This window comes from Microtus oregoni, unplaced genomic scaffold (assembly GCF_018167655.1).
Source record: "Microtus oregoni isolate MIOR12 unplaced genomic scaffold, Mior012 000069F_ref0000032, whole genome shotgun sequence".
NCBI classification, from domain to species: domain Eukaryota; kingdom Metazoa; phylum Chordata; class Mammalia; order Rodentia; family Cricetidae; genus Microtus; species Microtus oregoni.
The window spans coordinates 7596139-7612278 of record NW_024543976.1 but is presented as its reverse complement, the minus strand read 5'-3'; the positions used below and the strand labels follow the sequence as shown (position 1 = coordinate 7612278).

The 16140-nt window shown below is 43.6% G+C and overlaps 1 protein-coding gene across 1 annotated transcript in view; it reads left to right on the top strand.

Annotated features, from left to right (window-relative positions):
- Positions 1–16140, top strand: part of LOC121440675 (multiple epidermal growth factor-like domains protein 10) — a 153278-nt gene that overhangs the window by 102237 nt on the left and 34901 nt on the right. The window contains exons 8-12 of the mRNA XM_041641472.1: positions 352–488; positions 5449–5661; positions 11735–11909; positions 13291–13411; positions 14186–14349. Of these exons, the coding sequence (XP_041497406.1) occupies positions 352–488; positions 5449–5661; positions 11735–11909; positions 13291–13411; positions 14186–14349 (810 nt within the window). The remainder of the gene's footprint in view (positions 1–351; positions 489–5448; positions 5662–11734; positions 11910–13290; positions 13412–14185; positions 14350–16140) is intronic.

Sequence of the window (16140 nt, the reverse complement as noted above, 5' to 3'; positions counted from 1 at the left end):
GTATTGTTGATGTAAGGCACAGGGAAGAACGCCTAGGAGTATTTACATAATAATTTTATGTAACTCCACATTAGGGTTCAGTTTTTATTATGAAAATTTCTTAGGACCACTATCCTGCTCTCTCTGAGTGCATCCTGAGATTTGGGCTTATTGGGTCAATAATTCAGTCTGAAATTCCACATATTTTAAAGATGATGAACCTTTTGTGTTCTAAAATGCCCTTAATCTAATTTTCTCACAGCCCTGTTCCCCAAATCTCTCCCTCCCTTTCTGTTGTCCCTGTTTTCTTCCTCTGCCTTCCACTGTTCTGGCTGGTGGCCCATCTAATTTTCCAAGTCTCTTTGAATTCAGGGCACAGTGTGTGGTCAGCCCTGCCCTGAGGGTCGCTTTGGAAAGAATTGTTCCCAAGAATGCCAGTGCCACAACGGAGGAACGTGTGACGCTGCCACAGGCCAATGTCACTGCAGCCCAGGATATACCGGGGAACGGTAAGGACACACTTGAGATTCTCTGACTCTTCGTAGTGAGTTATTAGGACAGTTTGGAGAGTCAAGGGAGCATGCACAGTAAGATGCATATGTAACTACTATATAATATTCCAGAAGCATCCCATAAAGTCTAAAGGTATTCAGAGAACTCTATCCTTGTTGCATGCATAGAAACCGAGTCACAAAATAACAAATATTGAATTGTAGGAAATTAGAGAAAAACAGGAAGGAAGTTAGAAAAAGGACAATAGAACATGAGCTATTCAGAGCCTGTGATGAATGTGTTGTTCTGAAACGTTGAGTACTTAGGACTTTACATTTTCATTATTTTTAGATGGGTTTGGGGCATGGCAGAGTAATGAGAAAAGGGACGAGGCCCTGGACAGATTGGTTTTCAAACAGGACATGTCCTTCAGAACGTAGATGAAATACCGTCTCCTTCTCAGAGTGGCCTTAAGAATGCTTTTTATTTCCAAAATTTTGCTCTAATTTTATGACTTTTGATAGATACTATATGCTTCTCCACCTCTCCAGGAACTGTCTGGATTTTCTTATTAAATACATTTCCTAAATAGTTTATAAATTAAAATAAATTCCCTTTCAGTCTCTAACTTGGTATTGTCTAGAGAAAGGAAAACTCACTTTCACATTTCTGCTTCCTTACTCTTTGTCTGGCCAGTTTTGATATTAATTTATTCAAGCAAACCTTGGGATTGTTGAGTTTTGCTACTATAGTATCCACCACTAAAGATGAGTCATCTTTAAATGATTAGCTTGTTTCTAATGATTGTTTCGTTATTGGACAGATTGGGAGCTCTGAGTTGATTTTGACTAGCAGGAGGTCAATGTGACAAGTCCAGGCTTATTCTGCTTTATTGAAATTACTTTCAAATAATTTTTTGTCTGCAATTTCTGGTTGCTACCTCACACAGTATCGCCTCCTCGGTCCTTCATTTTCTTAAGGTCTTTTGTTAGAAGTGTCCACTTAATTTGATTAAAAGCCATTTTGTTGTGTACTTAGTGTTTTAATGTAGGAACTATCAATATCTCAATGATATGCTCTGCAATATAGAACTGGGCTACCCTTGTGGTTTTGTTACCCACGGCCTAGTTCTCAGCTGTGCTTTGGATAGATGAAGTCATTATATGATTGATTAACGGGATCAGAGAAAGAGGAGAGGCACAAAACCAAGCAGGATCCTAAGTGATTATTTCTATAATGTTTTAAGCTCTAGAGACACTTCAGTGCAAAATTTCACTTAGAGATTTAACTTTAAAAGCAACAGAAAAACATCACACCTACCAGACCAGCGAGCTTCTGCTCAGCTGACTAGGAACACAGTGGAAGAGAATAATACCTCATTTTCAAGTAAACTTTTGAAACTCAAAGGCAAGGGGAAAAACTGAAGCGGGGTGGGGCAATTGATCTTCTACCCATGCTTCTGTGAAGTCATCAGTGATGACGCACGGTTACTGTTTCTCATTGCTCTCCTAGTCTCTGTTTTAAGTCATTACCATACACAATCCAGGGGATGACAGGAAGCACATTTTTCTCTATGAGAGGACACAGTGAGTGACTGACTGTGGGGCCGTTTGTGGCGGGAGGTGGGGAGGAGACCCGAGGGTGGGGATCATAAGTGTCCCTTCCCTTGTCTTGAGATGTCAGTGCGCCCAGAACACTGTGATTTAGTAGGGCCGCTCCACAGTGGTTGCCACCATAGGCAGCTGCCAGCAAATATAGCCAGGATGTGGGGACGCCAGCCACCCTACCACAGGGAGACAAATGGTGCACCCTGCAGCCTACCAGGACCGCACAAAGGGTGACAAAGAAGAGGCTTTGAGGTTTGTGGAAAGATCCAAAGGGTGCTGCGGTCAGAAGATGCAGTACAGGGAAGTTGGTATCTTCACAGAGCTCTGCTTGAAGATGCCTTACAAGGTGTTAATGGTGTGTTCCAGACTTCCTCCGTGGCATTTGATGATAGGACACAAACATGCCTGCAAAGCATGATTAGTGAGTGTTCATGACTCAGTAATGAAGTCTGTTATTGTGAACCCCAAGACAGCCCTGCCAGACCTGTGTTCTGTACGACTCTGAGAGTGAAGAAAGACCAGGGCAATGGCACAAAGTCGGGGGCTGCAGCTCAGCACTGGAGGAGCACAACACTGGTCTTCAACGAGGGGGCATTTTCCCCTCTCTGTGATTGTGGAAAAATTGGCACCTCCAAAGTGCCTTTGGCTTTCCCCCAGGCCAGCAGCTTCAGATGCTACAGAGGCAGGCTGCTGACCCCTGGTGTCCAGGTCTGATGAAGAATGAGAATCCTTCACACTGAAGCACAATTTGGCTCAGCTCTTCTGGTCACTCTGGGAACTGACGTGCTCCACAGGACAAGGAGCTGCCAACCCCACTTCCTCATCCTTAAATTTATAGTCCAATGCAAAGTAGTGATCAGAATGACATCAGTAAGGATGTGCCCCTTTAATTAGTGTTTTATCAGTTTATATCAACTTAATGATTGTCCTTTCTCATAATTCTAGAACATTACTAGAAATTTCTTCTTCTTTTTTTGTTTGTTTTTTGTTTTTCAAGACAGGATTTCTCTGTGTAACAGTCCTGGTTATCCTGTAACTCACTTTGTTGAACAGGCTGGTCTTGAACTTACTGAGATTCATTTGCCTCTGCCTCCCAAGTGCAGGGATTAAAGACATGCACCACCACCACCCAACTCTCTGTTCTCTTTCTTGAGAAAATGTATCGATGATTCCTGATATAGACTTTCTTGTTTCTTGCGGGATCACGAAAGCAACTTGAAGTGCACGAAAGGGAAATGGCCTTAAGCTAGAGACCAACTGGAAGGGCATTACCACTCCGTGATGTTTATTTAAGGTAGATAATGTTCTGTATATGTGCATTGAATTATCACACTCTACCTTATACATTTGCACACATTTAAAGCAGCAATGGAAAAAAAAAAAAAACCATGGGCAAAGTCTCTACTAGAAAGCTGCCCGACCCACTGTTTGGGTTTGGCAGGTAGAAATGCATACTTCTTACTGACAGGAAGGGGCAGCACTAACAGAAGAAGCAGCTCCCACAGTGACGGCCTGGACAGCAAATCCAAGTGTATGTGTTCTGAACGTACACTAGAAACTGCTGGATGTCTAATTAAAGACTAGAAAGGTAAATACAGGCCAAGGCCAACTATTATACCTTTTGCTTTGCGAGAGAAAGAAAACACTGCCAAGACACAATGAGGCCCCACACTCTGCTTCTCTGTGATGCTGGCGACATAACTTTCTGAAGCATCCGACTTCCAACAGCCTTTACAGCTTATTGAAATAAACCACATTAAAATTAACTCAAGGTCCAGCCTTTTCCTAACTAATATTTATGTATTTACTGTGTGTGTTAGGTATGGGGCGGGGTGTGGAACCTGTGTGGGGGTCAGAGAGCAGCATGTGGAAAACAGCTCATCTTTCAGTCACGTGGCTTCTGGGTTCCAGCTCAGGCCACTGAGTATCTTTATACCCTAAGTCATCCCACCAATCCAAAATTTAGCAATTGTTTTGTTTATAAATTCACAAAAGAGGGTGAGGAAGTGGTATTTTTTTTTTAATGTTTCTTCCATTGGCATTGAATTGCAAGGACATACCTTCAGACATATTGAGAAGCTCTCTTGCCAGCCATTAGCAAATGCTTAGATTAGGTCCAATTTTTGTATCTTATGAAGTCTTTCTTTAAAGAGTACGCTTTAAAGGGAAAAAAAAAATCAGATGACTTGGTTTACTAAAGTACCTTGAAGGTTAAAAATATTGAGGACCTTTATAAAACAAATACTCTGGTCTAGAAATAGCCATATGCGTTCAAATGTAGCTCTAAAGTCTACATATGAATTTATTTGAAGTACTCACTCGGCTGCTCCAGAATTTCTTTAGTGGTTAAGCAGTTAGAAATGGCAGCTGACAAGCGCACTTGGAGATGGTCTAGAAGCAGTCAAACCTACTCCTAGGAGGGTCTTTCCTTTCCTCCACCGTACTTAATGCACGCTAGAGCCAGAGTCAGCCAGCAAAATGTCAGCAGGCTCCCAAGGCTCTCCCTCTATACTTAGAATCCCAGTATTGGTGTTCACCACACCCTATCATTATGCCAAGCCTGGTGGAAAGTTTGTTTCTCTTGGAACTGTTTTTCTGCCGCTGCTCTTTTGTATGCCTTGCTGCTTGCATTGTTCACATCTGGAGAATGCAATACTGACCTGCGTTTTTGTTTGTTTGTTTGTTTTTTTTAATTGGAGTCTGTCATGACTGGGAAGCCACATGAGAGGTGGCTGCCGAGATAGTGCTCCCTACTGAGGTGAGCACTCCTCCAGGTGTGTGATGTTATCTCTGTCTTCTTGGCTGAGTGCTCCTCGTCACCTCATATCACCAGAAAGAGAGCTGGCTCTCCCCAGTAACTACCCATGCTTTCCACAGAGCAGTGATGAGTCTTTAGTCCTCCAGCATCAGCTTCTTACCTTGTCCAACTTACCAAAGCACCTCTCCCCTCCACATCATTTTTTGTTCAAAAGACACTAAGGTGAAATTTTTGGTTGGTTTTTCTCCCTTGCCATCTTTCCCAACAGAAGACAATATCCCGCTTGCCACAAAAAAAAAAGAAAGAAAAAAAGAAAAAAAAGAAAGAGAGAAACAGAAAGAAATTGTTAGAAAACCCAAAGCCTTCTTATAACCTACAAACTGGGATGAAGGACATCTGATGTTGGAATCTCAGAATTCCTCGAGTCGTTGTTTTTATTTAGTTCTCCCTTTTACCCATTTATGACTGCTAATTCTCTTATCCAGAGTGGTCCATCTCTTGACTTTTCTGCCTATAGTGGAACAAACCTGGCATACTATGGGCTCAAAAAGCATTTCAACTTGTACATGGTTAGGCCCTTTTGAACCAACTGTTGGCCTCTTGTCTGAGTAGGTGTCAGGATGAATGTCCTGTCGGGACCTATGGAGCTGGCTGTGCGGAGCCCTGCAGGTGTGTTAACGGAGGGAAGTGCTATCACGTGAGTGGAGCATGTCTGTGTGAAGCAGGCTTCGCGGGCGAGCTCTGTGAGGCGCGCCTGTGTCCCGAAGGGCTGTACGGCATCAAATGTGACAAGCGGTGCCCCTGCCACCTGGACAACACTCACAGGTGAGTGCCAGCTGCCCCTGGGAAAGCATTGTCTATTAAAGCTCTAACTTGAGTGTCCAGGGCTTGGCAAGAATGGCCTCTCATCGACAGAAATCATCAAGTTGAAGGACATTTTGTTTTTCACCTAGTGACTGAAAGCCCCTGTTGGAAGGGCTAAGGTTATTGGCTGGTGGTGGGTATTAGGTTATTTTATCTATGCATGGGGACTGGTAAAATGATTCTGCTGAGATGAACAGAACGTTTCCTTAAGAGAAGGATTGTGTGACATTCCCAGAGAAGCAAAGAGACCGTGCAGGGACAGGGGTTAAACCGAGGGCGGGATGTGGAAACACCACGCTTACTGCAGCGTCTTTTACTTGAGAACACAGCTGGGGGAGGAAGGAAAGGCTGCAGAGAGGAAGTGGGCAGGGTTTGTGAACGCGCTTCACATGTGGTTGTCACATGTGGAATAACTTTCAGAACGGATTGCTCTGACCAAAAAAAAAAAAAAATAGCTCACAGGGGTCTTTCAGCTCAAAAATCTCTCCAAAAATCTAGGAACAGGAAACCACACTCCTGTCCACCCTACTGTACCTTGTCTGTCCCTGAAAAGTATCTTCCCATCTATTCTTTCCCTCTCTCCTTCTCCACAGACCAGACACACGTAACTTAGAATTCCCCGCCTGTTTGTAGACTTCTGGAAAAGATAAACTAGACAAGAATGTAGCGCAGTATCCAACAGTTCAGATGCTAGGAGAAAGACTTCTGTTTGCATTCAGTGCAGATGGGACTCCATTTGTACTCAGCCACATCAAATCCCAAACACATGAGAGCTAAAGGGAAACAAAGGTGTGTGATTGGTCGATCCTTTAAGCCATTGTTATGAACACAAGAAAAATGCATTTTGTATTATAGTGTGTATGTGTGTGTAAGAAGTATGCACTCCAAGTGAATCACGTATCTTTGTATGGTCAACTTTGGGTTTCTTTTTTTTTTTGTTGTTGTTTTTTGTTTTTTGGGTTTCTTAAATTGGAACATATTGTTATATTGTAGATGAACCATTTAGATAGTAAGTATGCAAAGATTTATTTTCAACTTTCTGATATGTAAGAAGCTGGCTCTATTAAACACAAATCATGAGTGTGGCTTCCTCTACAGTAGGGCAAGCCTCATGTGGCACCATCACCAGCAGACTGCTTTGTTATATGTGGAAACAACAGAAACCAAATAAAGCAGAAAACCTGCATGAACGTAGACCTCCCTTCTGAGAGGAACTAGAGAAGCATGGAGACTTTGTTTTGGTGGAACTGGGCATCTAGATGCAGGCAGAAGGTCCGACCCCCCCATCATAGGACTGTGGAGCTTTTGACATAGGCCCCATCAGACTAAATGTATATACTCCAATAAAGAAGTAGATGCAGTTGTTTGATAATTAAATAGATCAAAACAATACCTAAACGACATGTATCAAATATTCAGAAGATTTAGAAACAATTCAAATGCCCTTAGTCATGAGAACTATTTTAAAAGATTAGCTTTTCCAAATTTCTATTAAAGCTAGTTAAATGTGGATTACATGAATGTATCATGTTGGCTACACAGCAGGAGCCATCTGTTAATTCTTATCTCTTGAGCATCCATGTAAAATGCAGGGCCCTTTCAAGAGAAAAAGGGCTTAGAATCATTGCTTTAATTGAAAGCCTAATTCGCTTTCCTCTCATCTAATAAAGCAAGTACAGATTTGTAGTTATATATAATTCATGCAGTAAACTTATCCAAAGCTTTCTGTGTAATTAATCATATATACAATGCAATGTAAATTACTAGTTTACATAATGTCTAGGTTCTGCGCATGCCCATACTGACCTATGAGAGCAGCACACTTGAGGAGGGGTGGGGATTGGCTAGCATTAGTCGCATCACAACAAACAAACATATGATGCCAAATTGAGCAGCCTTAGTAGCCGATGACTTTCTGCTGTGTAGGTTAGGTTCATCCTGGGGTGTCTCGTCTGCTGTTTTCTGTATGGACACCTGGCAGATCCGTTGGAAGCTGACTGGTTCTGAAAATCCTCACTCCGTATCTGGCATTTGGCTAGATGACAAGAGTGACTAGGCACATGGAGTCTCCAGAAAGGTAGCCTGGGTTCATTTTAGCCAGCTGGCTTCTAAAGGCAACAATAGCCAGGGCAGGCTCTAACATCTAAATATGTTTAAGCATTTGGTTATGTCATGTTGCCAATATTCATCTTTAAGATAAAGCAACACTCACAAGAGAGCCCAGGTTCAATAAACTATTGTATTTTATTTTATTGTTTGGAGAAAAGGTCTCATTATATATCCCTGGTTGACTTGAAACTTGCTATGTAGACCTGACTGTCCTTCATCTTGGCCTCCACTTCTTTAGGAGAGGCATTCCCCAAAGTGTAGCCATTTCATTTTGTAATCCATCATTTAGTTGAGATTAATTTAAATATACTTACTGGTAATATTAATATATAAATATTATTGAACCCAAAGACATTTTTGCTGACCTAGACTTTCAGGTGGAAAACTAACTTTTATAGTGGAAATGATTTAGAGCAAGAAGATAGAATGAGTTTACTTAGACTGCACATGGCATTTGTCTACTAGTCCTTGTTAATAAGGACAGTCAGTAGCCGTTAGCAAACACTATTGCCTGAGTTGGCAAACCCCACCTGTTCTAATTTGTTTTCCTGATGCTGTGATAAAGAGCACAGCTAAAAGCAACTTGGGGAGGAAGAAGTTTGTTTCAGCTTCCACTTCCAAATAACAGTCTGTCCCCGAGAAATGTCAGGGTAGAAATCCAAGCATGAACCTTGAGCAGAAATGTTGAGGAAAGGATGTTTACGGGCTCCATCTCTTCATGCTTACCTAACCCTGTTATATGGTCCATACCCACTTGCCTAGGGATGGTGCCACCCATAGTGGGCTGCTCCATTCCATATCAGTCATCGATCAAGAAAAGCCCTCACAAGCCTAGCCAATCCGATTGAGTGAACTCTTCAATTGAGGTGCCCTCTTCCCAGGTGACTCTAGGTTGCATCAAGCGCACAGTGAAAACCAACCAGGAGACCGCCCAATTGTCACTGCATTTGAGTGCAGACCGCATATAAGGAAAAAAATAAAATAAAAGAAAGCTCAATAACTCATGATGGTTTAATAAATATGTCTTTTGGGGCTTGAACCCAGGACCTCACACATGCTAGGAAGTACTTTATTACTGAAACAGCCCCAACTCTTTTTGTAGTTTTTATCTTGAGACAGAGCCTCACAAAATGCCTAGGCTGACCTTGAATTTACGGTATGGTCCAAATAGTCCTTCAACTGACAATCCTCCTGTCCTAGCCTCCTGAATAGCTGGGGTCACAGGCCCATGTCATGAGCCTCAGCCAGTATTATGTACCATTGGACTCCTGTTACAAGTTAGCTATTAAATTGAAGAAATACTTTTTAAATGTAGCTTTAATTATGTGCATATATAAAATGACAAATATTTCCATATGTGCAAAATTATATTTTCATGTGTAAGGTAATTTGTTCTTTTGACAGAAAACAGGTACGAAGTAACACCCTTCCACCTCCAATCTTCCACATGTTGGTCTCATTATCCGTTAACTGCATGAGGGAGAGCCCATTGAGTTCCTTCAAACAGCTGAGGTGTCCTACCCCTAATTACAAGTTGCAGAATGCTAATCCTGGTGTCAATCATTGTGAGAACCAGTGCATTGGACTGCCATTCACTGGGGTCCCTTCAATATCTTTTTCTCTGTCGGCCCCCCAGTTCACATTCATATATTTTCTTCAGCATTCATGCCTATATCATGAATAACGTTTCTGATTTTTAATTGTAAGCCATTTTCTTCCAAAGCGTGTCCTTTCCTTTATTAAGATTAAGATAAAGTAAAACATTTTATTTCCTTTTGCTTTTCTCAAATTTAAGGTTTTACTCAAATAAGTTTGTCTGGTTTTCACAGTCTTGCTGACTATGTATCACAGCATTCAATCCTAAATTTTAGCAATTCCTTTTCGCATTGAGTCTCTCCCGAAGGCTCTCAACAAACTTCCTTTTCTCTCTATTTCAAAACACACTGACAAGGCTGTGTTGAAGTCTGATTCTGCCACTACTACATATACGAACCTCTGAATAAGCTTTACCCGTTCCAGGACTCAGTTTCCTCATTTATGAAACAAAGTTTAGGGGAAGCCCTGCCTTTGGACACAGGTACTTGTGCCATGCCTCAGAGGAAGCAGGGATGATATGAGATGAAGGTGGCGATGTCATTTTCATCAATTCACCCTGCAGTCTTTGCTGTGAGCCTACTATGTGCAGGGGATGGGCAGCACATGTGATTTAACTCCTGTCCTCCTAGATCTTGTGGTGTGGTGGGAAAAGAAGGTGTGGGGGTAAATAAGTGAAGGCTGCAGACCGACAGGTGAGCCAAGGAAGGGGAAGGGAACTTGGGAGACCTACTTCAGTCTTACTGGGTGGAGAAGACATCTAGAAAAAGGGCTGTTTCAGCGGAGATTGAGGACAAGATGGACAGAGAGACAGGTGGGAAAAGGAAGGTGTCTCTTAGGACGTTGGAACAGCCCCATGGAAGTTCTTGAAGGACAGAAGTCTGGATGCTTTTGCAAGCTGAAAGACATGCCATGTGGCTGAGCATAGAGATGAAGAGAGAACTATATGGCAGGCCTTTCGCTGTTGGGTTGGAGCACATGCCGAAATGGCAATGGCCAATGCCGAGGCTTCATGATTGTCTTAGGGTGACTCTATCTCTGACTTCATGAGGACACACTAGTTAAGCCTATTGTCCTGGGGTAAGTTTTAGCATTTCCCTCTCCACTCTTAAGAAGTCCTGGCTTAGGTAATAAATAGTACAGTCATGTCAGCATATTAGACAGCATGGGTTTTATCCCAAGTGTTGTTTAGCAGGGAAACTTTGACAGGCTTTAAGGAGGAGCTGTGGTGTGATTGGTGCTTTAGGTGACGAGGCATGTGTGGATGCAGGTAGGAAGGCTGTTTAGTTCAGATGGTAAGATATACAACAATATAGGGGGATATGGCTACTCATATATAGTTCTGAGTTGGCATGGTTAAGTGCTAGTAACAGTTAGAGATGGGAGATGAGGCTGAAGGAGAGACCAAGAGTAATTCTCTGCCCTCATCAGGGACCTTCTTCTTACAGTAGATGGGAAGTAACACAGAGAGCCCCAACTGGACAGTGTGTGGAGTGAGAGACTTGGGTGCACTCAGTCCCGAGGGCGATGTTTCATCAAATTCCTACCCTCCAGGCTCAAGGAGCTGTGCAGAGCAGGAGATGGAGAGTGGAAGAGCCAGCGGTGATGGAGGACTCCTTAAAAAGACCATTTAGCAAATTTCTAGATGGAAATGAGATCTTGTCATTTGCCCTATTTAAGGAGAGGGTTTGGGCTTTGTGGTGACAGGAGACAATCTCCACACAGTTTTTCTATTGTCAGCTGAGTTTGATCGTCAAGGTTTTCCAGTGCCGAGGAGCACACGTTTTAAGCCAGCATGGCACAGAGGGCCTTATTGTGCCCGCTCACTTGCATGAACATCTCAGCACAGCTGATGTGTCCATTTGCTGTGGGGCAACAGCTGGCTGCCTGGCCTGTCAATGTGGCTACTGTTCCAGGTGGCAGCTGCTGCTGTACCACCAGGTAGATGGATTGGGGGGGGAGAGGCTTGTTGGCAAGGTCGCTGCTTTTGGAATTCCTTGGCTATTACACAGTGGACTTGTGTCTCGTGGTGCTGCCTTCTTATTGAGTTAGTGCTTTCAGTTCAAGACAATTAAAAAGACTTTTAGACAAAAGGATATGGTTATTGTAGCTACTTGGCTAGGGCACAATGCTGATTCAATTCACTAGCTCTGTAGTAACACTCAAGCATCGATTAAATGCACCACCAAATGTAGCACCGTAAGAATTAAGTTTAAATCATGTTCGTGGAATTACCTGCACATTTAGTGACTATTGAGAAAGCAACATTTGCACATGGCTGAAGTGTCATGTTTACCCAGAATGACTTGTTCCTTTCATCTGTGTCTCTCAGCTGTCATCCCATGTCTGGAGAGTGTGGCTGCAAGCCGGGCTGGTCTGGCCTCTACTGTAATGAAACATGCTCTCCTGGATTCTATGGGGAAACTTGCCAACAGATCTGCAGCTGCCAGAATGGGGCTGACTGTGACAGCGTGACGGGAAGGTGCGCCTGCGCCCCTGGATTCAAAGTGAGTACCTTGGCCTCTGGAGGCAGGACAGGGATGCGCAGTGTGGAACAAGCACATCAGCAGCACCATTTATGTGAGCTGCCATGAAGCAGAGTGAATGTGATTGAACCATTCAAAGCATCCATGAGAGAAGAACTGTTTGAGATTAGTAACTTTAACATCCCATTGATGACTGAGAATACTAATAAAACCACCAAGATGTCATTAAGTTTTGCTGTTAGAACTCACCAGGAAGTATGGCCCATTATAAGTACTCCTTATGTAATTGTCTTATTGTGAGCTATAGACAACAGAGAGATATTTTTTTCCATGTGGTTATTGTTAGCTATTATTTTCTTTCTTTTTTCCTCTGTGCAATAGCCCAGGCTGTCCTGGAACTAGCTCTGTGGACCAAGCTGACCTCGAACTCACTGAGATTTGCCTGCCTCTGCCTCCCGAGTGCTGGAATTAAAGGCGTGTACCACCACCGCCCAGCCTAGTTATTCTTTATACCAGATTCTGTTTTAACTCCTCAAAATTTAAAGACACAGCCTGCATCAGTTCTGACTCATGATACATTCACACGCTATATATGCACAAAGTCCTTAAGTCCCTTTGAAAGTGTAGAGTTTACAAATGTACCTTCACAAGGGAGCAGAATTGTGCCTGTGGTCCCCAGAACTTTCTTAGCTATTGAAAAGGGGACGTGGTGGCTGTGCTTTCTTTCATCCCATTATAAAGATAGTGTTGAACTCTGGAGAATGTTGATGGTCGATCCGGGGTACATCACATAGAAAGAGTGGACCCTGAAGTCGTAGAGCAGAGAGAACCTTCCCAGAGATTTCTGATTAGTATCACAATCCTTTGGCTGTCCCCTGAATTAACTTTCTCTTAAAAGTCTTTTGAGTTTTTGAAAAGTGCTGCCCCCAGTCACCTTTGGTAGCTCAGTTCTGTGTTTAATGCCTACTGCTGGGTAAACTGAACCATACCACTGGCTGAGTATTGTTTTAATTCGACCATTTACAATATTGCATCTTATACGAGGAGGCCCATGGAGCATTTAGAAATGATGTGCAGTTTGTGTTATATTTTTTGTTGATAATAACTTTACAGTTATCATTTATTTTTATATGTCTACTTGTATAACCAAGGGAGAAAGGTTTGTTCTGTTACAAAGATAAATCTAAAGAAGTCAGCATTTGGCGTGTCCTACTTAACATTTTATCATAATCATGGACTAGCCAGTGTTGCACTTGAATATGTACAATTTGTATAAGAAAAAGTATTGAGTGTTAAAACGAGAGAGAAAGCCCAATTAGCAACGCCGCAGTGTATTTTTGTTTGTGCTGGCATGGTTTCGGTTGGGAAAAGTAGCCACATTTTGCCGTTTGTGCTCATCTAGGGAATTAACTGCTCTACCCCGTGTCCTCTGGGAAGCTATGGGATAAACTGTTCCTCTCGCTGTCGCTGTAAAAACGATGCTGTCTGTTCTCCTGTGGATGGCTCTTGTATCTGTAAGGCAGGTAAGAGTATGGGTGTCTGAATCTTTTGTAGATCCTGGTTCTGTCGCCTCCTAGAGTCACTGGAAGGACACATGGATGAGGGTTCTAGCTCGAAATCCACTAAACTCAGTGTGACCTCATCCTCCCTCATCCTTCCTGACGCCAGGAAAGAAACTCATATTTGGTCATCTCTGAAGCTGCTGCCAGCTTTCAGGGTCTGAGTCCATGACTTTGGGGAGGTAAACAAGCAGGCATGTCTGTGCCCCCAAATGGCCTGACTTGGAGGCATGACAGGAAATGCAGCCAGCACAGATTGTATGTGTGACCCGGACTGTGTCCTCCATGGCTGCAGCCAGGATCTTGTAGCCCCCCCCTTTTTTTTATGGTTAATGGCTACTGCTTCAAAGATGGAGCTATTCTTCCAAGAACAAACCTTCTACTTCCTCCCATAGAAATAAACAAAGCTTATCATTCTACTCCAACCACCACAGCCCATTAAAGGTGACCTCACTCCACCATCCCGTCCCAGTAGCCCAGGGGTGCGTCTCAGTGTTAGCATCCCTGACCGATCACAGGGCACAGTTGGCTGCTTGCTTCCTTGGGGGTTCCTTTTCATTTCTGGTGGAGGCCTTTTGTGACAGAGCCAAAACTGTCTGCCACTGCTGCGAACGGGGCTGGGCAGCACTGTTAGGCATCTCCAAGATGTCTCTAAAGGGAGACGTGGCTTGGAAGAGCTCAGCAAAGCTCCCGGTCCTCCTTTGTCTCCTCACACGCTCTGTCGTTCTTGTCACGCAGGCTGGCACGGGGTAGACTGTTCCATCAGCTGCCCCAGTGGCACTTGGGGCTTTGGCTGTAACTTAACATGTCAGTGCCTCAACGGGGGTGCCTGCAACACCCTGGATGGGACCTGCACCTGTGCGCCTGGATGGCGAGGGAAGAAATGTGAACTTCCCTGCCAGGTATGTGGGCTCTGGGTGGCCACGCCCGGAGGACTATGCAGGAGGGTTGATTTCTTTGCCCACTTTGTTGTTTGTTTGTTTTTCCTGACTGGAGGTGAATGAGTGTGACCCAGTCTTCAATAACTGTTACATGAGTGGAAGTGGGCAGAGGCTTGGAAAGGCATGGAGTGGAAATCAGTTAGGCAGGCTTTAAAGAATGCTTCCTTCTTTCCTTTCACCCCCATGCTGCTTTCCCAGCCCCCCACTCCAGCATTTTCCCTTCCTTATCCACTCATCTCTGGGGTGCAGCCAGGCAGCAGCATTGGTCAAACACCCAGTGTATGCCTGTCAACTCTCCACGTATTCTGTTCCCATTATAATGGAAATCTGCAGGCTTTGGGCTGGGAAGTGACAGGGGGCTGAAAAGGGGGCGGTGGCTGGTGTCACAGAAATGCGCATTGAAGTGATGAAAGGAGATTTGGAAACAGCCTCGGTTGATGTAAATATTTCTGGAGGCCCAGAAGTCTCCACAGTACTTACTCCCTTCCCTTGACCTAATTTGGAGACATGCATCATTGGAAACTCTCCTCTGTAGGTGCTGCAGACTAGCTGGGGGTGAAATGGGAAGGGGGTTCTATAGTGACCTGGTGCTTGCTTTCCAAAGCCCTTGACTGCTTTCTTTCCCTGCTTATGCCATGATTTCTTTTGGAGCCATCAAGCCTTCTATCAACAGTAGTAGGTTCTCTCCCCCAGGACATTATCAGATAACAATGGGATCCCCTGAATTGGGCCATTCCAGAGACAGGGCTTCCACAGGCCTCTCTTTCCTCCTCTGGGCATCCTTCTTGTTAAGTACAACCCATTTCCCAGCCAATAAAGGATTCCTGCCCTGCATTATTCTGTGTTCCCCAAGCCCCTAGGAGCTAAGCTATCTTTGCTGTGTCTCTTCAGACCAATGGACAGATTAACAAAGCTCCACTGGGCTGTTAGGTGGTCTTTACTTCTTCATTATAGACAAAGTGGAAACCCCTGTGCACGCTGACTATTTTTCTGCAGTAGATGTATTAGGGAAATCTGATGGTTCGGTCACATCTATTACAACAGAGCTAAATGCTGTGCAATCCTGTCAAACCCTAGTGGAGCCTAAGTAGTGGGTTAGCTGGTTACTAGACAAATGATTATGTCATCTAACACCCGCTGCCTGTTTCCATGTCCCCACCCTCAGTCACTGGGCTGTTTTCCTCAGTGTTTGGGTAACACAGAGAGGGTTGTGGTACCCTATACCAATTCCTAGGGTCTGGAGTCGAAAATAAGTTTCCCCTACCAATAAAAACTTTTTCATTCTTCTTCGTGAATAATTAGTTGGTCATGCCCACCCACCAAGGGTCTCCTCTGTATTGGACCACTCAACAGTAGCATATACATATGGGGCAGATGAGGAGGCTGCCAATGTCATGCTTATTTACAGTCATGAATCATAACATTCTGCACAGTTTAGACTTTTTCCCGGAAAGAAAGATAGTTATTAGAGAAAGTAACAATCGATTTTCAGTCTTCTTCATTATGTCATCTGTTCCACTGACAACAGATTATGGAAATGAACTTAACTCAATTATATGTATATCACATATATAGCATCTATATATCCATATCTATGTATCTATGTACGTATCATCGATTTAATCTGTGTCTATCTAGCGTGTGTAAGTGTGTGTGTCTGTGTGTGTATGTTTGTATGTGTGCATGTGTATCTTTATTATGTGGGCAAAGACCCCTCTTTCCTCTAAGGAAAGAGAATTATAGGGAGCACGA